The 23805-nt window shown below is 41.7% G+C and overlaps 1 protein-coding gene across 2 annotated transcripts in view; it reads left to right on the top strand.

Annotated features, from left to right (window-relative positions):
• PPP4R4 (protein phosphatase 4 regulatory subunit 4) overlaps positions 1 to 23805 on the top strand; it is a 90212-nt gene that overhangs the window by 57243 nt on the left and 9164 nt on the right. For both annotated transcript variants that reach the window (XM_082232625.1, XM_082232626.1), the window contains exons 7-20: positions 1268 to 1375; positions 6665 to 6786; positions 6941 to 7063; positions 9596 to 9765; positions 10567 to 10686; positions 12684 to 12761; positions 14241 to 14324; positions 14775 to 14957; positions 16689 to 16794; positions 18361 to 18508; positions 20745 to 20889; positions 21694 to 21735; positions 21826 to 21900; positions 23273 to 23348. In XM_082232625.1, coding sequence (XP_082088751.1) covers positions 1268 to 1375; positions 6665 to 6786; positions 6941 to 7063; positions 9596 to 9765; positions 10567 to 10686; positions 12684 to 12761; positions 14241 to 14324; positions 14775 to 14957; positions 16689 to 16794; positions 18361 to 18508; positions 20745 to 20889; positions 21694 to 21735; positions 21826 to 21900; positions 23273 to 23348 — 1580 coding nt within the window. The remainder of the gene's footprint in view (positions 1 to 1267; positions 1376 to 6664; positions 6787 to 6940; positions 7064 to 9595; positions 9766 to 10566; positions 10687 to 12683; positions 12762 to 14240; positions 14325 to 14774; positions 14958 to 16688; positions 16795 to 18360; positions 18509 to 20744; positions 20890 to 21693; positions 21736 to 21825; positions 21901 to 23272; positions 23349 to 23805) is intronic.

The raw sequence follows: 23805 nt of genomic DNA, 5'->3' as shown, positions 1-23805 counted from the left end.
TTTTTGTAGCTATACTGATAGGGATGCCTGAGGAGTGTCAACTTCACGATTTCTGATATGAATGCACCTCCTGGGCTAATGTAACGTACTGGGTTCCATGCTTTTATGATGGTTGTAGCACAGTTCTCAGCTTAAAAAATGTTTCAAGATGCACAAATTTTTGTGAGTATTTTGAAAACAATTGACATATTAATATTGACACATGTGACAATGACACAAACAAGTAATAGACTGAATCATCCAAAACTATTCAGTTTGGGGGCTGGTTCACATGACATGCTAAGCCACAGCATCTCTGCCGATTCCGTGCTAGGTCACTCCCTCTTCCTCCTTGGGGGGCGGGGCAGTGATGGCTGCAGCAGCTTTGCCCTCCCCCCCTCCTGTCCAGCTCAGGGGTGGGGCACTCATGAGTGTTCCTTCACTGACCAGAGAGAGAAGTGGGTGCCGCTGCCACCCAGCCCCAGAGGCCTGGCCCTGTGTGGCTGCTGGGACCACATAACACCAGTTCTGAGAGATCTGCATTGGCTCCCAGTATGTTTCCGAGCATAATTCAAAGTGTTGGTGCTGACCTTTAAAGCCCTAAACGGTCTCGGCCCAGTATATCTGAAGGAGCGTCTCCACCCCCATTGTTCAGCCTGGACACTGAAATCCAGTGCCAAGAGCCTTCTGGCGGTTCCCTCATTGTGAGAAGTGGTTACAGGGAACCAGACAGAGGGCCTTCTCAGTAGTGGCACCCACCCTGTGGAACGCCCTCCCATCAGATGTCAAGGAAATAAGCAGCTATCCTATTTTTAAAAGACATCTGAAGGCAGCTCTGTTTAGGGAAGTTTTTAATGTCTGATCCTGTGTTGTTTTTAACTCGATTGGGGGCCGCCCAGAGTGGCTGGAGAAACTCAGCCAGATGGGCAGGGTATAAATAATAAATTATGATGATGATGATGATGATGATGGCTTCCCTTCCTGTGGCTCCGGCCTTTTGATGTTGTGGGGGCGCCTTGTTGTGCCTCTCAAAAAATGTGCCTGGGGCCATGCCTCCCCCAGCCCCACATGCTACACCACTGGTCATGCCTATATATTCCTAAAAATTGTGGTATCTCCCTTACATGTTACTTCATTATGCAAAATTCAAAAAGGCAGAAATGCAGTTTATATATTGAAAGTGATGTGATGATTAAGGTTTTACTTTCACATTATTCAGCTTGGACATGTCAACTATATGGAGTGAGTTTTTTCTGTCTATTGATTAATGCAATTCTTGCCTTTTTAGAATTAAAAGAGAAATTCTTCCGCTGGTAAAATCACTCTGCCAGGATGTAGAATATGAAGTTCGTTCCTGCATGTGTCGGCAACTGGAGCTTATAGCTCAAGGAATAGGGTGAGCATAAGTACTACAGAGTGGAAATGACTTCAGAAGATCAACAGTGTAAATCGGGGTGGGCAACCTGTGGTCCTCGGCCTAATTTATGTGGCCTGTAGCCTAATTCAAGTAAGCCCTTTGCAAATGATCAGCTCAGGAGGAGGAGGAAGGCAGTAGCAGAAAGAACAAGAGAGAAAAGGGGATAGACGTGCCTACTGCTGGCTTCAGTCCTGTTCTCAGTTGACTCCAGCCACTCTTAGAAAAAAGGTTGCCCATGCCTGATCTGCAGCAGAAAGTGCTGTGACCCCTTAGAATATACCAACATTACTCTGACGTCTACATATACACAGTCGAAAACCAACTTCATCAGATGTTTAAAATACTGGTACAAAGTAGTATAGAAGTAAAACTAGTATACTAGTTGGTTAGACCATGGTGCTGAGAACACCAAGGTTGCGGGTTCAATCCCTGTATGGACCAGCTGCATATTCCTGTGTTGCAGGGAGTTGGACTAGATGATCCTTGGGGGTCCCTTCCAACTCTACAGTTCTATGATTCTATGATTCTACCTACATAGACACTCTCCCTGTGCCCAGTGTGAATCACCTACTGCCCACCCTCTCACCTGCTGCCATTATCTCTTTGCTTCATTTGCTTCCTAACTCTTATAGCCTGCTTCCTCAGCCCTCTTTCTTCAGTTCTGTCTCCCTCCCTCTTAGTTTTGCACACATTCTCAGGGTCTCATCGCATATTGCATGCAGCCAAGTGTATCTTGTATTCACTGGTTCCTTTTCCTTTTCTCCTTTTCATAGTAACAAAAACCAACTTCTAAGGCTCCTAGTTTGGGGAGAGAAGTTGCGGGTGCCTCAAAGTACCACCCCAGTTGTGTTTTGCCCCATAGCGGAAAATATACAGGCACCTATATCTTTTGTGTTGCAGGATGAAAAAGCAGCCTGGGACGTGGGTTTCAAAGAGAAAAATAGCCCAAAGTAAAGGACTTTTCTTCTGCTGAAGATCACAGCCCCAGAGGCTGCTTTCAGTTAGAAAAGAAAATATTGGACAAATTATGCATGCAGCTATTTGTAGTTTGGCCCTTCTCCTCAGTCTTTCTCTGGCTCTCCCTTTTTTGTTAAGCATGTTCATGTCTTTCTACTCCTTAAAAAACACACCCTGCCTCTTAACTTTCTAGTCCAATGTTAGGGTGCCTTCTTGGTCCTCCATCTTCTTAACCTGCCTCCTGCATGCTTTTCTACCTCTGACATTTCTTACTTAGCTTCTTGCTCTGTCTCCATCAAGAGATCCCTACTGCTAGCTGTCCTTGATTCCTTCTCCCTCTCCCACCTCTGTGCCCTCTGCCTCTTCTACCTTGGTCTGCAACAGCTTCCTTCTCTGCTTGTCAAGGGACTTCCTTTCTGCATTTCAAGTCTTTCCTCAAGGTCCAGTTCCTCAGCAAAGCTATTCCTGCCCCAGCATAATTTCACCTTATCTGGCTTTATCGCTCCCTTGTCAACTTTCGTTATCTTCACTTTTGTCATTCCTGTTTACATCTACTTACAATCAAATCTCACTAATTTCAGTGGAGGAAGCAAACCTATATACACACTCCTTTTTTGTGTGGTCTCTCTGGGAATGAATCCAACAATGGACTTCCTGGTTCACTGGAGGCTTCCTACTTTTTCTATGCATTCAGACAATGGGAGAAAGGACTTCCTGGTTTGGCTTGAAAGAACCTGGGTGTATAACAGATTTTCCTTGGTAAAGAAGTGATTGCTGCCTGGAGGAAACAATGGAGAAATTCAGGGTTTCAGTGTACCAATGGGGCCAGCCCCACACCGCAGCTCTTGTGGTAGTGATGGGTGTGGATATGCCGACAATTTGCTCTGCCAGCCTGGAGGTGGTGTAGTAATCATCATGTGATGGCCATGGGGCCAGCTTAGGATCGGGTGTATCCCAGACTGCCTCGGCCTCTCCGTCTCCTCTCCCATGGAATGCTGCATGTGGGGGCTTTCTGCTGGCTACCAGCACTGTGGATCCCACCAGTGTTACTTGCGTGGCGAGTTCCCGCCCCCCACCAGGATATATAAAGACACCAGACACCAGAATTTAAGGTTAAATGGGCAAATTAGGCCACAACTTTATTGAATTCAGGAATGAGAGGCATTGGCTTAGGCATTGGTCCTATCGACTATCCGGCTCCAGCCCATTTGCTGGAGACACGGGAAGGGTTAACACCATAGTGGGGGAGTCTCCTGCTGAGGCATGTCAACTAGGAGCTCCCCCGGGTCACCGCTCGGGGGTGTGCCTTAGGCCCACACCTCCATAGGCTTCGGACAGGGCCACGCCGCCCGGAGTCCTTTATCGGACCACCCTTCATTCTCTGGGGGGAGGTGATGGTGTTCCTCCCCCCATCCTCTAAACCCCTTCTTACCAATGCCTAACCTTCAATGCCGAGAAGTTGTGACGAGTTGCTACGAGGTAGGCGAAAAACCAAAAGGCTGTAAATTGCCAATTGGGAAAAATTCCTACCATGCCCCTTGCGGCGACAGACCGAAGTCCATAGCAAAGTCAGAAACATACCTAAAGGGAGGGAGGGTGGGAAAACGTGGGGGCTAGCCGGCAAAAGAGGGCGAGCCCCGGCCGCGCTGGCCCTAAATAGGACAGGCCACGCCCCCCAGGCACCCGATTGGCTGGCTGGGTGGACGATGCAGCCCGGATTCCCCTACTCTCGCGGGGGCTGAAACCAGCCCCCGCTCACGTGGGGTGGGCATGAAACCCGCAACCCCACCTCCTGGGCAGGCCGGATGTGGCTTTGTACCTGGCAGGGGGCTAAAAGAGAGCAGCATATGACAGCCCTGCAGTGCTGTCCAGTGTTATCCAATCTGTTGGTGTATTGATTGGGGTGTTTTAAAGTGAAAAGCAGTTAAGGGGGTTGTTGAGTGTAGTAGCAGCAGTGGGTGGGAGGAAAGGGGTGATTAACGTAGCTCCCATTCTCTTTTCCACTGCGGCGAAGCGGGGACCCTTTCAGAAATCACAGGCGGATGAAGCCTGTGACCGTGGGACTCGGGCACCTTTAGCGCCCCCCCAACCCGCAAAGGAACCCACTAACGGGCTCCGAAGCGAAGAGGGGGAAGTGGCGTAGTGCTGTGAGTCAACTGCTATTTCCGTGGAGCGAAACCGCACAGCCGTTGCCGGAGAGCGCTGCCTTTTTCCTGGGACAATTTGGCATCTAAAGTAATCACCCGTGAGTACTTAAACATTGAACAATTGGACTTCAAATAAGAACTGGCGATTAGAAAGGAATTGGACTTAAAAATTTACCTTAATTTGGTACTGAAACGGGAAGGTCTAAACAGGACGTCAGCCTTCCGTTTCCTTGTAGTCAGAAGAAAGCAAAGACAATGTAAACTAGAGCTTAGAAAATCACTTTCAAAGGATTGGTTTTCACCATTTAAAATTGTTGAACCCCCCTTCGGTAGCAGGAGAAGAAGGGGGATCTTTTTTGGACTGTTTAAACCTGCAGAAGAGAGTTTAAAGTAAAGTAACTTTCCACCATCCTGATCCTGGAGCGGGGTGTCAGAAATGACGTTTGAAGCTCATTGACCAGAGACAAATGTTTTTGACAGACAGTTAAAAGAAGAGTAACATTGTGATTCCACTGTTTCCTTTCGCATTTTAAAGGAACAAATATTGACAAAATGTCTTAAAAAAGAAACTTTGTTGCTATTGTCCTTAAAAGAAAGAACAACCAGAAGTTTTCCCTCTAGAGGGGGACTGTGAAACTGTAAACTAATTCTAGGGAGCTTGCAGCTGCTACAGATTACAACCGTGGGAAAGGACTTGTGACCTTGTAGGACAATGCTTTCAGAAGCACTGTTGGGTGCTTTCTGTAAAATAAATGCCCTATTGGATCAGTTAAGTCAGAAGACGGATTTGATGACTAACGCGGCCAGAACATTTGAACAGGTAGTGGGAAACTATGTGGAGCCCACCCAGGAACTTAAACAGGAGTGTGCCATGACAGAACAGTTGAGAGAAGAGGATGTTGCTGAATTTTGGGCGCCAGAAAGGGAGGAACTTTTGGCCCTGCAGGAAAATGAGCCTTTGGATTGGACAAATGAACTTGGAAAAAACCAGATTTGGAAAGATAAAGTTTGGATTGATTTGGAAATGGGGGGTTGGACTATGCAGAGATGTTTGGACTTTCCGAGTCTGGCAATGGGCCATCAGATGTTTGGAGTTGTGGGGGCTCCCAATTTTGGAGGGAATTTGAAACATGTCTTAAAATACCACATGGAGTCTAGTCTGGACTATGGGAAAGGGGCTGATTGGTTGAAAAGGGTCAAAAACACTACCAAGCTGGAGTTCCCACGAGTGCAAGGAAAATATGAAGAAAAGCTGCGGAAGTGACATGGAAGAGACTTGAATGCCTCGGATATAAGATCACCAGGTTAATGTGCCAGACCAATGGGATAAAAAGGACTGACAAACCCAGGACCAGGAGGAAGGGACGCTGGAAGAAGATTGGATTGTTTATTTCTTTTTTCTATCATTAGGAATGCCTTATAAAATTGATGAATGTTAGAAAAATGTTGAAATGAAATTACTTGGCTCTTGTAAAAATGTTTAAAGAATTAGGTAAAAAGGTAATGGTTATAAGAAGTTGGTAAAAATAAGATTTAAGTCTTAAGCTTTAAGGTTTTTATAAGATAAGATGAAAATAGAGTAAGGTAATGTAATGACAGAATACTATGAATTATGGAAAGGATTTGCTGTGACAACTATTAATCAAGATACAAGAAAAGGGAGGAGGAGGAGGTCATAGAAAGAAGGTAATGAAAGTGGAGAATTTGAAAATGTTGGTTTTATTTTTTCTTTTTATTTTTCTGTTTTGTCTTTTTTCTTTGTATTTTTTTTAAAAAATTCTTTTTTCAATAAATATCATTTAAAAATAAATAAATAACGTAGCTCCCATTCATGGGTGGGGGAAGATGGGGGTTCTTGGGGTTGGGTTTTTGTTGCTGGGATAAACAAACAAATAATTATATCCATGCCAAAGGTCACATTGTTTCTGATAAAAAATGAGAAAAGGGAAAGGAAAGGATGGCCATTTGACCTCTACCTGGTGTCTTTTAATAATTTAACAAAACTTAAATACTGCTTGATTGTAATAAAACCTCTGAGCAGTTTACAAGGTACGTTGTATGGGGAAATACAAGCTCGTTCTTGAAGCCCCTGCCTGTTTCTGGAGAATCTGTGGATAGTGCAACAGTTGTCTTTTTTTACTAAATATTTTGATATTTTTTGTAGGACTGAGCTAACCAAAAACGTAGTGCTTCCTGAGCTGGTAGAATTAGCAAGGGATGAAGGCAGCAGTGTACGTCTTGCAGCTTTTGAGACCTTGGTTAATCTGCTGGAAATGTTTGATGCAGGTAAGATCAGAACTGAGTTGCATTGAACCTAGTACTACAGCCATTCCTCTGGTTGCCAGACTATGTTCTTTGTCAATATGCTATTCTTCACATTTTGATTAAAGGTCACAAAAGGATAGCTCTGTTCATCTTTATAATATTTTCTGTTTTTCAGATGATAGAAGTCAAACAGTCCTCCCATTAGTGAAATCCTTCTGTGAAAAATCGTTCAAAGCAGATGAATCTATTCTGGTTTCACTATCTTTCCATTTAGGGAAGCTTTGTAATGGACTATATGGTATGATCAAATGATCCCAGTATGATATATATTTTAAGGGGTGCTGGGTTGTTTTTATTTGCATTGGAATCTTAATCACTGCAACCCTAAATAAATGAAATAAATGATTTTAATAACAAAGTAAATATGATCAAGGTGAAAACTGTGTATAATGACTTGCTGTTGCTCCCTCCCTTGACATGTGACATTTATTTGAATTTATAGTCCACATTTGTTTGCATAGCAATAGCATTGGAAACAGATACAGTACAACCTATGAAAATTCATTTAAAACTTTGTTAACTACTAGCAGAAATGGCAGACTTGTCCGTGAACTGTTGTTCCTGACATTTTTCTGAACCCTCATTTGATGCAACAGTTGAAGAGGAACAGAAGAGGGAGAGATTTGTTATTATTGTTTGGAGTTAGACTATTTTAAGGTCCATTCCTGTTGTGAATATTCTTAAGATCTCTGAACAGTATGCAAGTGCCAGAAATTTTAGAACTTTAGGTCTGACCTAAGCTTTTTACACTAAAATGAAGTTTGCCATGGAATGTCGTGAAGCGAATTTGAAAAGGGTTCTGTGCTCTTAACAGTCTGGTTCACATAAATAATTTCCTGATCAGTCAGTGCAGAGGTGTAGCACAGAGTCGAAAGCAGATCAATGCCACAACACAACAATTCTGCCCCTGCCCCTTACTTGCTTCCAGCTATGAATTATAGAATCATAGTATTCCAGAGTTAGAAGGAATCTTGAGGGTCATCTAGTCCAAACCCCTGCAATTATGATAGCAAAGTCCAAAGCAAGGTTCCCACAGAGTTCCAGCAAACACCCTCTTTATAAAGAGGACTGATGTGATGGGACCATTGATGGAAAAACCCATTCCCTTTCTCTCAGTACAGTAGCTGTACCCACACATTTGAAAGGTGTTAATAATGACAGATATAGCATGCATACCTCCAGTTACATTTCACATGAATATTCATTGATCTACATTTGTTATGTATACGGAAGTCATGAAAACTATGGAATGTGGAATGTGTAATATTTTGTCCTTGGATTGTCAGTATTTTCCATATGCATGTGCAAGATAACAATACAAATAGCTTTGCCTCAGTGAGTTCCTCCTCTCAGGATGAGAACTTGGTGTGCCTTAGTTCTTCCTGCTTTGGGATGTAAAATCTCTGCTAGTGTGTTAAGTTTCAGAACTAGCCTCAAGGCCTTATAAACCACAGACAATGCCTTAGCTCTAAGGTCTTATCTTAAATGATCAAAAGTCTACTCCCACAATGCCTTCTCCCTGTAAGATCCAGTGCAGATTAACACCTATCTGCTTACAACACATTGCAGAAGAGCCCTAATGCAAGAGCTGCAATATATACCTCTTTCATATTAAATCCTCAGAGCTGGAGTAACAGTCCCCATGGCTGCTGTCTAAAGCAGAGTTTTTCAACCTGTTTAGGTCCACGGCTCCCTTGACCAACTACATTTTTTCTGCAGCACCCCTGTAGGGCTCAGGAGCCCAGTTATGTCACCCCTTGCCTGCAGAGCTGGCAGCCCCTCATCCCTTTCCAAACACCCTTCTTTGTGGAGTGTTCCCTCAGCCTCTTCTCCCCTCTACTTGGGAGTCCTCTGGGCAGCCGCAGCTGCTGCCCCTGGTCTCTGAGCTGCCCCCCTGCCCCAAAGAGAGGTGCCTCCTTATACTGCCCCACAGGGGCCTGGGAAGCACCCCTGGCCAGCCCCAGAGGACCATTTCCTTGGTTGCATTTGTAGCCAGGGCTGCTGCAACAAACAGCTGTGCAAGCCTTTGGGAGGCAGAGACACAAGAGGGCATCAGAGGAGGGAGGGAGGGAATGAAAGAGGGACAGAGATACGTGTTTCCCACAGCACCCCTGACCATCATTCAAGGCACCCTAGGGTGCCACATCACATTGGTTGAAAACCACTGGTCTAAAGGAATATGTGGCTGAAATCACATGCAGAGGTAATGATGCCTAGCTTTGTGTCTTAGGGAAATTTCAGATCACTGTTCGCAGCATGCTAGGGAGTGCTGGCTTTTGCGAAGGGGAAAGAAAGCCCTACTGTGTGTGAACAAGCCCTTCTGCATGCCCGAAGGTGCTTGTTGGGTTGTAGCACTTACATTTGTAAATTCTATAATACAGAAATAAGAATGTTGTGCCTATGGATGAATAGCTAATTCCTCCAAATTTTTAATGCCTTTTCACACTAACATAGGAAGCTTTCCCAGGGGAGTTGTCTCATGGGAATGGACAAGGGCTTTGTACTGTGATTTCTGGAACAAATGGGGTTTTTTCCACATCATGGTGCAAATAAACTTCACAAGAATTCTGCGAGGTGGGCAAAGCTGAGAGAGGGTGACTTGCCCAATATCAGCCAGTGAGCTTCATGGCAAAGCAGGGATGTGCACCCAAGCATCAACAGTCCTGACTCCAATGCTGTAGCTGCTATGCAAACCTGACTCACTGGACAGACCATTTTTGTGCTGTTATGCGAACGTAAAATAATAAACGCATATTGCATTTGTTTGAAGGGATTTTTACACCAGAGCAGCATTTGCGATTTTTGGAATTCTACAAGAAGCTTTGCACACTGGGATTAGAGCAGGAAAATGGACACAATGACAACCAGGTGCAACTCCAAACCCTAGAACAGGAAAAGAAGTACATCTCAGTGAGAAAGAACTGTGCTTACAATTTACCAGTGAGTGGACTACTGATTTACTTAAAAATCCATTTATAATATGTGCACAATGTGTCCGGAATTCATATAAATCAGTTTAATAGTAATAATGAAGTTGGTACATCTTCTGGCTTTAAAGAGGTGGAATGTCCCCACCTCCAGGATGCTTTCCCCAAACTAGAAAATGTACTATAAGCAGTGGGTTTTTTCTGGGGGTACACAGGGGTACCCATACCCCTAAACATTTTGTGAAGCTTTGTACTTTTGTCCGTTTACTGTATTTCTTTCTCCCAATTTGAACAATAAAATGGTGTTTTCTTGAGTCAAAATAGGAGTACCTCTAAACATTTTTTGAGAAAAAAAGCACTGACTATAAGGCTAGCAGGGCTACATCCTTTGCTGTTACACTGGCAGCGGCAGAGGATGGTGGAACAGGCACTACCACTTGCCTGCTCTCTTGGGATCTGCAACAAAATGTTGCAGTATAAAGTGCTTCTGTTCAAGTTCCAGCTGCTCCATTCCATTTCCCCCCAATCCTCTGTTTTCTGTTCCCTTTCTCCTAAAAGTCAGTCAGCATTATGTGGCCACAGCATACTGCCCCCACCCCCAGTTTGTTTGTTTTTAATATAAAGTTGTTGTTGTTGTTTAAAAAAACACCTTGCGAACCTTGGGATTCCACACAGCCCAGTGTGATGCTTCTTTCTTATATTTTGATTGTTCCTTTTTGGCTACATAAGGGTAGGCATTTGGAGAAAGAGTCCACTCTTTGTGGTTATAATATGTTCCTGTCCACATTAAATGTTACATCATTTCTATTCCTAGGCCATGATGGTTTTCGTGGATCCCAAAAATTTCAATTTGGAACTGTACTCAACATTCTTCTGTCTATGTCATGACCCTGAAGTCCTAGTCAGGCACACGATGGCTATTGGCTTCTATGAAGTAAGTCAAGGAATACTCCTTGGATTAATTTCAACAACTATTCATTGCATACAATCTCATTGATATGTTCATCTTTAATATACAGTATTAGTGTATGCTAACCTCCCGAATTGAAACCAGTGCAACTTATAACTTACTAACTTTGGATTCTTACTAGTTTATGGTTGTTTCATATGACTGCATTGAGGTGTTTTATGTATAATATATATAATACAATATAATATAAATCCATGTATACTTTTTCCAGTACGAACAAATAAGTGCATGAGGCTATGAGCAGGTCATTTTCAACACAAATTGTGTTATTAGGACTCTTGATTTTTCCAGTTGTTTATGTGCGAAATAATTCTTGCTGAAGCAAGTCCTGAGTTCACAGGAAGTAAAGGACAACAGATTAATAAAGCTATTGTAGTCAAGATTTTTAAACACAAATATAAAACTCCTTCATTTTATTTAATGGTGGCTACTGAGTCTTTTATGTGTTTAATATGTCTGTATAATCAATGTTTTATGCATTGTTTTTATGGTTTTTATTGTCTAAATTATGCCAATAAAGGCTGAATGAACGAATAAAGCTATTAGCTGTATTCATTCTTCCCCTCCTTCTCCCCCCTCCATGTACCCCACACCCCCAAATTTGCTCTAGGGGTTACCCCAACCCCTCCAAGCAAATCAGGAGTGGAATGCAGAGAGGCATGTGGTGGAGGTGAGGGAAGGGAAGTTTCTGTTCCTCTTGCACAGTGCTTTAATTGGTTTAACCCAGCATAATGTAAGTTTTAGATTTTAGGGTCTTGCTTTAGAAAATTAATTTGGGCCAAAGGAGAGTTCTATTTCCTTGTCAACAGACAGAAACAGTACAATGACTGGGGAAAAAGAGAATCGAAACAGAAGGGAATTAGATACAGATGTGAGAGGAGGTGGGAGTGGTGTACTTGGCAATGCTTCTGCATAACTTATGTAGGACAGTAAGACCTGGCATTTTAATTGGCTGTTGCTGTAGAATAATTTTATGTACTCATCTGAAGCACTTTTCATATGAATGAAAAATTACCTATTAGACTTTAAAAATACATATCTTTGGTGCCTTGTGTTAATTACCACCTTGGATTACATCAGTTGTCCTGTACCATAGTAATCTACATATTTCTGCTACTGGATATATTTTAAATATATAGTATTCTGCAGATGACTACAGTTCCCTCTTTCTGTTCTGATAGTAAACAATCATAGCTCTTAACAAGTATGTTTCATTCAGAGAGCTAGATAATTTTTCCCCTATTGCTTTGACATCCTCATAAGAAAAAGCGATCAACCAATCCAGTTTATAGAATCTATCAAATGATGACAATTCATTAATATATATTTTTTATTTTTAAAGTTTCCATTATATTGCCTAGCCAAGAAGCTATTTGTGATTCAGTCCAGTCAGTGTCACCATTCCATGGACCTGTGTGGCATGGTGGAAATATATGGGGTGGTTTTCAACTATATTTTACTCAAAGTAAATGTACTCATTAATTTCAGTGGGTCAGCTCTGAGTAAAACCTAGCTGAATGCAACCCATGGTTTCTGTTGGGAATGAGGAAAAAGTGAGGGAACTGTGTTTAGTATAGTAGTAAATGTAACCAACTAGGAGTAGATCAGCTATATTATTTTAAGTTAATAGGAATTACATGGCAGAAGGCTAAAATGTTTGGCTGTGTCAAAAGATTGGATATTTGAAATGTAAAAAGAAGCAAAATGTCACCTCAGTACCCAAGGGCACAATTTGAAAGTGTGCTGTTGCCAGGATGTTTATTTTCTGTGCTACTGTGTGATGCCACACTGCTTAGTAGTGAGAAAAGGACATGACCTCAACTCTCTTAAGTATGATTGTTGGTATTAGAGATCTAGGCTACATCCTTGTTTCCTTTTGGCTATTCAGACCTTGTTGAAAAATAAATATGACCAGATTAAGAAGGCTAATGTCCCTGTTTTGTTGGTTCTGTATTTTTCAGGTTGCTAAGCTTTTAAATACTGATGTGTATGTAATACATAAAGAACTGGTAGCCCTATTACAGGATGAGTCATTAGAGGTAATAATAACCTATTTGTTGCTTACGTTAAGATCATTTACAATTATCCTAAATGACACTATAACAAAACTAAGTAAAAAAGGCTTGGTGGAATGAATCATTTCTTCTTGTTGCATGGTCTAGTCATAAAGAACATGCTAAGTGTTTAGTAAAGATTTATTTGAAAGTGATGACTGAACTCTTTTCACTTAAGCCCATATGTCATCTTCCCCAGAGAGGTTAAAAAAATGTGGAGCCAAATGAACTAATGTACCGTAAACACAGAAGTGCCCTTCAAACAGTACTGATTCTTGGAGTAACATTAAATCAGAGTAGGGTCAATCTTGGATTAACTATCCTTCAATACCTTTGTAGAATACTTGGGCTTGATCAAGTCATCACTTATAAGCAGATGATGGCACAAAGCAGGGAGAGACTACCGATATTTTATAGGCTAGGTTAAAAAATCATACTGTATTCAGGAGTCATCAGTGATAATTCTCTACTTTACACTAATAACAACTCATTTTGCAATGAAGTGTTTAGTTGTGTCACAAAATTTATGTTGCTAAATCAAAATGCATGAAGTCAGGCTGTAGAATATACCATATTTTCCCGTGTATCAGACTAGGTTTTTTCCTAAAAATAATGTCAAAAATTTGGGGGTGTCTTATACTGTATACAGATACATCTCCCTCCATTTTCTTAAATCGGAGTCCCCCCAAATAGGGGGCGTCTTATACATGGGGGTGTCTTATAGACTGAAAAATAAGAAGAAAAAATGAGCAGATTGAAGCATGTTCAAATTAGAAAAGAATTGTTCGATAGCTATGTTGATGGTTTCTCAGTATTTTAATACATGCTGGAAAGAAGAGGAATCGTGGAATTGGAGTGGGTTTAGGCCTCTATCTAACCAATGCTTGATGCAGGAAATTCAGAGATAGACAGATAGCTATCTAGTCTCTGCTTGAAGACCCCCAGGGAGGGTCTGCTTACTACTTTCCTAAGTAATTGGTTGCATTGTAAAACTGTTATTTTGGTTCAGAAGTTTTTCTTAATTTTCAGCCAACTTAATCATCTTGTGACATAAGCACATTAAACCTGGTTCTGCAACAGTGAACAAGGTTTTGCTCTCTTCCATGTGACAGCCTTTCAGATATTTGCTCTTTTTTGTAAGTTCTGGGAGACAAAAGATGTTTTAGCACCACACGAACATACCGTTGCTGACTGGATAGGCATCTCTGTTGATGTTAACAGCCTTCATCTGTACCACAGCCAACTAACTGTCCAGTCAGTGACTGTAGACTTGTATAGTGTCTTACCTTCACCACTGCCTCCTGGCTCCTACAGATAAGGGTGGGAATTTTCCTTTCCCCTTCAATTCCCCACACAGCAGCAGCTGTAGTCCTATGGAGAAGACTAAAATGAAAACTAGAGAGATGTAACGTGAATGATGTCTTTGTCACATAAATGTCAGCGACTCATCTTTTCTTTAACTAGGTGTTAGATGCATTAATAGGCTACCTTCCTGAAATTCTTGAACTATTGTCTACTGGAGGAGAAAACATTGGAACAGAGAGCAAGGTAAGGTGGCAGAATCCTGTTCTGGGCATCGGAAGTGTTTCCCAGTTGCCTCTTTGAGGCAACTGACTACCAGCTTGTAGCACAAAGCAACCAAGATCACTCCTTCTGCTGCTTGGTAGACATGGCCCAAGTATCAAACTCACACAACCTAAGCTATTTCTGGAGCTGACACTGAGGATTTGGTTGGGATCCAAAGAGCCCATGTGTATATGTAAAGCACTTGTGTGCACACTGGGTGGGAGTCCCGGTCCTCCTTTTCAGCTGTAGCCCCCTGCTCTGTTGCTCTAGGGAGAATTCAACTGGGGGTGGGGGAGAACCACAGTGAATGTCCAGAAGACCGCTCATGGCAGAGTAAGTAGACTTTGTGTGCATTTGAAAGATGGCAGTTTGTTGTTCAGTGATATAATTTGCATTTATTCTCCCATCCCCTGGATCCGTGCCATTCTTTAGTTACTGAATTTCCCAGAGTTGATCCCAGCGCTAACAAGAGCAGAGCAGAGAGCAGCAACCTCTTTGAAATGGAGGACTCATGAGAAGCTACTACAAAAATATGCCTGCCTGCCTCATGTCATCTCAAGTGATCAAATTTATTATCGCTTTTTGCATAGAATGTTGAGCATCATTATGACAAACGTGAGTTCCCTGTGACCTCTCTCTCTCTCTCTCTCTCTCTCTCTCTCTCTCTCTCTTGCTTCCTTGTACTTCCTTCTGAAATATTATAGGAGGCATGGGCATAGCCGTGGGGGGGGCAGTTGCCCCCCTAAACCAAGTAAAAAAACAAAAATACTTAACAAAAAGTAGAAATAATCAGAATATTTGAAATTGAAATGATCTCTGAGGTCACCTAGGTGATGTTGTGGCGCATTCTAACAATGCAACTGGCTTCAGAAATGGGAAGGGCAAAAGCCAGCTTAGATAGCAGCCCTGCTCAGAGAGGGCTGATATATAATTTTATGGTATTACTCCAAAACGAAGTGGTGTTATGAGCCATCAAACCTCAGAAAAACACGTTTTCCAAAAGGTTTCTGCAATTTTGGCCACTAGTGTAGTTGTATGGGGTGGGATGAGCAGAGATTAAATCCTGCTCAGTTTGCCTTCGCACTACTGTTCACTGCTGGGAATGGGTGTGCAGCCAATGCAGAATTTAATGATGCCCAAGCACCCGTTAGATGTGTCAGGAGTGTTGTCAGTGGGCGGGCGTGGTTTGGGAGAAATGGCCTTGCAGACTAACTTGGGAAGTTTATTCCACCCTGCTGGCACTATCTGCCAGAGCTTCAGGTGCAGTGGTGGATCTTTCGCTCTCCTGCTATCTAATCTGAAGTAAACCCCACTGAGTTCAATGGGTCTTATCCCCAGGTAATTGGATGTAGGATTTCAAACTTAAACAGCAAACGACACGGCAGTATGAAATGCCAGGTAGTGGAAAAACATTTGTTAGCAGTGTGAAGCATGAGAACTGTATTTTGTTTTATTTTAATGTTCTTCATTACTATTAAGTATATTTTGTCACTGAAGTATTCAGCAGGTAGCATAACTTCTGAAAATTACAAGTAAAGTGGAATGTGGTCAAAACTCTACTACTTGTGCTGAGACAGCAAAAAGAGAAAGAGCTCTATTTGAAGCCTCCCAGAGGGTTTACACCTCTATTCTAAATCCACTCATTTGGAAAGCCAGCTTCTTGTATGTTTTGGATGAAGACCTCAAAGGCATCTGTCTTAATCTATTGATTGCTGCAAGGTTAGAGGCTCAGAAGCACATGGGGTTTGCCTAACTCCAAAGCCTACTCCATTCACTTCAGTGGATTGGGCAGATTGACTTCTGCATTTAAACAAAAGTGTTTCCCTCCCCCCATTTCCTGACTCATGTGTTCATGAGGGAAATAAAAACTTGCACTGACTTGACACATTTCCCTGCTCCCCTCCCTGCCCAATTGTCTCCCCATAGGAGTAATGTCACATTATGAATCTTAGCATATGTTATGTGCAAAAATAAGCAAAATAAAATAAGCTGTAAAACGCAATATATTCAGTTAGAAACCAATCAATTGGGAACGATTTTGAGAATTTACTACCCACTATCACACAAACATTTGAAATTGCTTCATTTTTTAGATTCAAGTTTTAAGGATTAGGCTTTGGGGAGTAGTGAGTGGCAAATTCAATTTAAGTGCATTTCAGATTTCTTAAGTACCAATTCTTCAGTTGCTTCTACTCTCTCCCTCCACCCCCCCTCCATACCATTAGCCATTAATTACCCTTAATGCTCTTCAATCAACAATGTGAATACAATCAATCAACAATGTGAAAACAATCTGAATACTTACAGGGACTGTAGGATTAAATGTATTTCCTTTCTTTCTTGAAGAATGTTTTACCTGTCCAAAAAGCAGCTGCTCGAACCCTGTGTGTATATTTACGTTACAATCGCAAACAAGAACAGAGGCATGAAGTCATCCAGAAACTGATTGAGCGTAAGTCCTGATTTTCTCTTTGTTTTGAGGGCAGCAATGTAATTTGGAAAAAGGGATGGCAACTGTGTTTAGAGTTGTACAAGAGGGGAAGGTTCCTGTCTTTACAGCGCAGCAAGCATTTTACAAACTTAAAGTCCCAGGTTCAGTCACATCTTCAGTTAAAGCAGGGATGAGGAACCTGTGGCCCTAGACATTGTTGTACAGCTTCCACCATCCCTCATCAGTGACCCATACAGGTTGGGACTGTTAGGAGTTGAGTGTAATAATCTCTGGAGGGCTTCAGGTTCCCCATCTCTGAGCTAAAGGTGTGAGAGAGCCAGTGTAACATAATGGTCAGAGTGTTGGACTGGGACTTGACAGAGCAGGGTTCGAAACCCCATTCAGCCATGAAGCTCCCTGGGTGACCTTGGGCCAGTCACCATATCTTAGCCTAACATACCTCGTTATAGGGTTGCTATAAGGATGAAATAAAATAGGGAGGGGGGGGGGAAACCATGTACACCATCCTTGGAAGGTATGTAAAGGTAATAAATAAAGTAAAATAAATGAAGGATCTCAGAATAGCAAGACCTTATAGAACTCCTGCCAATTGGAATAGAAATGGACCAGTGGTCTGATACCATGGTGGTGTAACATGTTCAGACACTTCAACACAGTTATATTGGTATCAGAGTAACCAGAGGCTCCATTTCCAAAGTGCTGCATTTTAAAGTTTCTGTAAACTATCCAATCTACATCTATATAGCTATATTTATAAATTTAGAGGTTTTAAATAATGTAATAATGGCTGACAGACATCAACTTTCTGATCTGCACTTGTAGGTCTACCAAAAGAATACGCAAAGGATGAGAGACAGTTGATTAAGCTAAATGTTCATACTTCAAACTTTCTTAGGCAATAGCATCAAATATATCTTGGTTTCCAATTCAGGCATTAATTATTCCCATGGGAAACTGCATTTTTCTGGTGGTCAAATCAAATTGAGAAAATAAATTGGTCCAGTGCAGATGAAACACTGCTGATCTCAGCTGTGGTTATGATGTGGTCATGGGACCCCTCTGCCTTCGTTGCTCCCTAGCATGAATTTCCTCCACTTCTTTCCCTTGTCAGCTTTAACCCTGTACCATGGTATCAATGTCAACCATGGTTAGTGTTAACCATGGTAAGCTTCTCTAACTAAGATTGAAAACCAAGCTGGCTTGAAGCTGTTTTGCTGACCCACCTTAAGTGGGAGGCTGGCTGTTGGTACAATGTAATGCTAACCCTGGTGGAGTTCATGCTAGAGAAAGAGGAAGAAGGGGGAGGGAGCCCATGGTCATTTCTTGATCTTTCAGCTTTGTTTTAAAGATTAACAGTGTTCTGTCTTGACAGGACTTATGACTAATCTTTTCACATTATTGAAAATGACATGAAACATTTTCCAGGATCAGTTTGTATTGAGCTCATCCCATTAAATTAACTTTGAGATCATATATTGCATTTCTATGCATTTCTTGTGCAGTAAAACAAAATGAAAATCTACATATGGTGATCGTCAGTTTCTTTTAATCATTTTTTTTTTCCAGAGTTGGGCCAAGGAAAAAGCTACTGGAACAGATTGCGTTTTTTAGATACCTGTGAATTCATCATAGAACTCTTTTCCAAATCTTTTTTCTGTGAATACTTCTTTCTCCCAGTGCTTGAGCTTACACATGATCCAGTTGCAAACGTGAGGTACTGCACAAGTTGTGTTAAAAAAATCTATGTGGCTTGGTCAAGATGTTTTATATCAATGTTGTATAGAGCGGGTTGGCAATTTGCTTGGGAAGCCTTGCATTCATTTCTTGAGTAAGAATTCACCTCTACACCACCTTGTTCGTTACCCAGTATTATCTCAGTATTAATGCTGCAATATATTATACTGTTGTGTAACAGTGGCATGGCCATCCTCAGAAGAGGTTATCTATTCTGAGTGCAGTCCTTAGTCTTTTGAAGTCTGAAGCTAACATTTCTACTGATTTAAGCAGGTTTGATATTGGCTGTTTGACAAATTGTGTATTAAGCAGCACAGAAATTAAAATATATAATAGGCATGATGTTGCCCAGAGGCATATGGAGGAGAGAAGGAAATATGAGGAGAGAGGTGTGAAAAATGTTTACAAGGAAGAAGCTGAAGTGGTTTTCTATGTACCCTTCCAGATAATATAAAAAGGAAGCATGAGCAAATAACTTTTTGAAGTTGAAAGGGACTCTGTAATAGACAACTTCAGAGACAAAAAAGCAGGTGGAGATGAGGGCCACACTCCAGCAAGTCCCTAATGGGTGTGTAGCAGAGCTTGTCATGATTATTACGTATTCATTATATTAAATACATTTCTAACCCACCCTTCATCATAAGATCTCAGGGCTGGGTACAGTAAAAATTGCAGCGCCCCCCCCCCCAAATATGTAAAATACTATAACAATCAAACAAAGAACAAGTATAACTTAGAGTGCAGTACAAACTTTAAAATTACGGAAACCACAGGACTGCTGCAAATGCCCAGGGAAACATATGAAACTTTCTCTGGCAGTAATAATGTCAGTGCCAAATATGTTTCCAGGAGAATGACATTCCATAGATGGAGTGTCACAGCACAGAATATATTTTTATGTCTCACTGCATGATATACGTGTCTCAATGGTAGAACGTCAAGAGGGGCCTCCTCTCCTGATCTTGGCTCATGGGCAGACAGATACAGGGAGAGGTGTCCCTCCAGCTCTTTGGACTCCAAGTCTTTTAGGGCTTTATGGGTTACCAGCACCTCAAATTCACCCCAGAAGCATGTAGATAGCCAATGTAAATCTTCTAGAATCAGCGTCACGTGATTCCAATTAACTGAACTGACCTAATACTATGGCAGCTGCATTCTGCAGTAGTTGAAGCCTCTAAGTAATCTTAAAGTACTTTGCAGTAGTCCAAAAAGGAAGTTATTAGAGCATGGATTATTGTGGTCAAGCTCTTTCTACCCAGAAATGGCTGTGGCTGGTGAACCAGCTGGTTTGTTTGACTTGTGGACACATCTACACAAATTCACATACATAAAGGATAGTGTATGTTTTAAGAGTGTTTGCTCTGAAGGGGGCTTCTGCCCAAAGTGGCATGTCCCGTTGCTCCGAAATGTTCAGCAGATTGTTACTGCATTGCCTTATTTTAGCAAAGATTGCAGTTTTTTACTGGTTCCTTACTATTACTTTATTGCCCTATACTGTACACGAAAGGATAATTAAAAAGCAGGCCAGGAGAAATTGGTTGCTATTAAGTGATGGAACATTATAACTCTCCCACAGCTCATAACATTTATTGTTTAGCGTTTCTATATTGTACGGTGTCTATTGTACTGTTGAGAGGACACATAAATAGCACGGTCCTTGCCTCAGAGGCCTAAAACCTTATATAGATAGACAGGACCAAGCTAAAGAAAAGGACAGTACTTTCTGTTCCTTTGCAATCGAGAACTCAGGAATCCTTTGACCTAGAAAAGGAGAGCGTTTGAAGTGATAGGGCAGAAGAGATGCATGGGTCAAGGTGGATGCACACTTTTAAAAAGAGTAAACAAAACAAAATATATAGGATAGGGCAGTCTTTCTCAACCTTGTGTCCCCAGATGTTGTTGGACTACAACTCCCATCATCCCTGACCACTGGACCCTGAGCTAGGAATGATGGGAGTTGTAGTCCAGCAACATCTGGGGGACCTAAGTTTGAGAGGCTGGGGTAGTGTGCTGTGCACCACAGTATTTTTCACTAAGCTGCTACCAGTCAATGTGGACGATGTTGAGATTGATGGATCAAAGGTCTGTGTTAATATAAGGCCTATGTACATAAACCAAAGGGATACTAATAAAGGAGAGATACACTGTTTTTTTCTCTTAACCTACTGCCAGATCTTTACTTTCCTCCTATATAAATCTTGCTTTTCCCTCTGTAGAATGAAGCTTTGTTATTTATTGCCAAAAGTGAAGTCTACTCTCAAGGTTCCCACAGATAAGCATTTACTGCAGCAGCTAGAACTGTGTGTAAGAAAACTTCTGTGTGAGGAGAAAGACAAAGATGTTCTGAGCATTGTTAAAAAAGTATGTGGGGTGGTTTCTTCTTTTACTCATCCAGTATTTTTTTCATGTTGCCAGTGCATTTTAGTAATTTCCCGGGGTTGTATCAACTGCTAGTCACACACAGAGTAAACCCACTGGGTTGTGCTTAACTAAGTCCTACTTAGAGTAGACCCATTGAAATTAATAGGCCTTAGTCATGACCATTAACTTCATTAGTTTTACTCTGAGTAGGACTGGTGTTGAATACCACCTATGAAATATAATGGACATTACAGTACTAATGCCGATTAATTTCAGTGTATCTACTCAGTATAATTTGGTTGGACACAACCCTTGGTCATTCAGTGATTGCAAATGTCTTACTTCTTAAAATTGTGTTTATATAGCATAGTGGGAAGAATTCTGAATATGTTTTACCTATTTGCAAAAGTGTGAACTGTGATTTAGTGCCTGTTTCTAGAGCTGAGACAGTAAAAGACAGTAAATTTCACAATTGTTAGAAATTATTCTAAGTTGTGTTATCTAGATTTCAATAGATCAGAGAATGCTGATGATGACAGAATACTAGCTGGGCTTCCTTACTATAATGTCTTACTGTACTACTCTAACAATGCAAAATGTCTGCACACGAAAAACTTTAGTGAGACTCCCATGTTGCTAGTTAGTTCCTTTTCTTTTTTTCCATATCTTTACCCACATTTATGTGGAAATCTCTGTGGAAAATCCCATAAATATTTCAAGACTCAGTGTTAGGAGATCAAACTGCCTTTTTTAAAAAACAAAACATTAAAACAACCTAAAATAATAATTAAACTTTTTAAATAGATGGTGCTGGAACTGGACAGAATGGAAACCTCTTTGGATGCGGTAAGTATCTTCTAAGATGATAACCTGAAATAACAAGCTGAAACCATTGGCATGATCACTGATGGCTTGTTTGTTTTAACCTTCAAACAGTTTCAGAAGAGGTTTTATGAAAATGATCTATTGGACCAGCAAAAAGAAAGAGAGGAGCACCTACTTTTGGAAATGGTATGTTTACGATAGACATTAAGACTTTCCAGTGGATCCAAAGTGAAGATTTAAAATAATTCCCTGATGAAGCAGGGCCAGGGAACAGCAATCCTAAACATTCTCCATATATGTAACCTAAGACATACTGTGTCACAGTGCTTATTTGTCTGAGAGGAGGTCCTGGTGCAGGAGGAAATAGACAGAGCCTTTAGCAGCTGCAGTCTACGTATATAGATTTCAAATTACTGGCAGGAGAAAATGCCCTGTAAACTACATCAAGTTTGTGATTCTTTTAGCAGTAATAATAATATTTACATAGTGTAACCTAACGTTATCTCAATAACCCGTACATCAATTCTGCAAGGTAGACAGAAGCAGCTTGCTGGGATAGGCAGAGCTGCGCTGCTCACTTCCTGGCAGATGGGCCCCTGTTGCTTACCAGGAGGGTGAAGTGGTGGGGAGGTCAGGGTGTTGCAGACGCACTGACGGAGCCAATCTGGCACTCCTAATAGTGTGTTTGCAGTGTGCCACCCTTTCTGCTGCCTTGCCCCTGTGCCTCTGTCTCCTGGTAAGCAACAGCGGCCCACCTGCCAGAAAGCTAGCATGGCAGCTCTGTCCTTCCCGGCAAGCAGCTTTTGAAGGTAGGCTGGCACTGTGATGCAAATAAAGGAACAGTGCTCTAGGGTATCAGATTTCATAGTCAGTTCTAGCAGAAGAGCTTTTGCTGCGTGAAATGGAGCCCAAATGGTACACACACCCTACTGAGGACGACCCTTTTCTGCACTATTCAAACACCCTCGTTTATCCTCCCTGTGGCCAGTGGTGAGGTTGCTTCACCCTGATGCATGGCAGACCTGTCCCTGTTCATGACCGAGGCAATATTTTTTAACTGGGACATCTTGAATCCCAGTTTATATTCTTAGTCTCTGTGCTAAAACAGTTTCCTTGCAGTAGTCTCAAACATTTCACCATATATGTCCAGGTCATGAGTTCAGGTTTGGGTTGCACATGAGTTCAAGTTACTCAATTTTCAGCATAATTCCTATAGTCTACCTCGGCATTTCAGAGAGGGAAAGCTGAGGGAAAGCGACCACACTCTGTTTTGTATAAAATATCACAACCCTGTGTGATATTACTGGAGAGGTATTTGTAATTGGGGAGGGGGGCCGCAGAGGGGAGAGACAATTTCTGGGGAGAGTGTGCTATGAGCAAATGGCTGTTTAACTAATAATAATAATTTATTACTTATAATTGGTGGCATTTCAGGCTGCATCTTCCTCTCTTCTGAAGCTGACTGGGTTGTGGAAGCATGCCTGTCTGCAGCTTGCAGCCAACAAATTTTAGGTTTTAAATTTCCATTACCACTGTTGTTAAATTGTTTCCACAACAGGAACAATTAGAAAAAGAGAAACAGCAAAATGAGGGCAGGTCTACCAGTATGAGCGATAAAATGTATGAAAAGAAGCGTAAGTGTTCTTTTGTTTCTTTTCCCAGAGGCTTCTTAATTTCTTTCTATGGGGAGTGGAGGATGCTGAGGTGGAGGTGGCAAGGACTATTTCTAAACTGGGTTAATGTTGCATTCACAAACATGGGGGATGGCGATATTAATCTTCTGGCTGCTACTAATTTAGTGTGAGAAACGCATGTCAAAGCATTGCACACTCTTACAACCCAACATTTAGGAAATGCTTTGGCTGGGGTCATACAATCAATAACTTGTGTGACTGAAGTAGGCAACTGGGGCAGATCCTGTTCTCTGCTGCTTACCAGGCAAAACCTCATTCAGTACACTAGAGCAGATGGTTCCAGAGTAGCAGGGTGCCAGGCTTTCTGAAAATGTTCTTTTGGATAACTTGTAAGCTTCCTCTGATCCTGCCTCCTGTAATCTACAACCATCTAGCCCCCCTTCCATTACTAGGCCTG

Source organism: Podarcis vaucheri (assembly GCF_965113315.1).
Source record: "Podarcis vaucheri genome assembly, chromosome: 1".
NCBI lineage: Eukaryota > Metazoa > Chordata > Lepidosauria > Squamata > Lacertidae > Podarcis > Podarcis vaucheri.
Note: the sequence above shows the minus strand (reverse complement) of the source record. Positions and strands in the feature narration are given on the sequence as shown.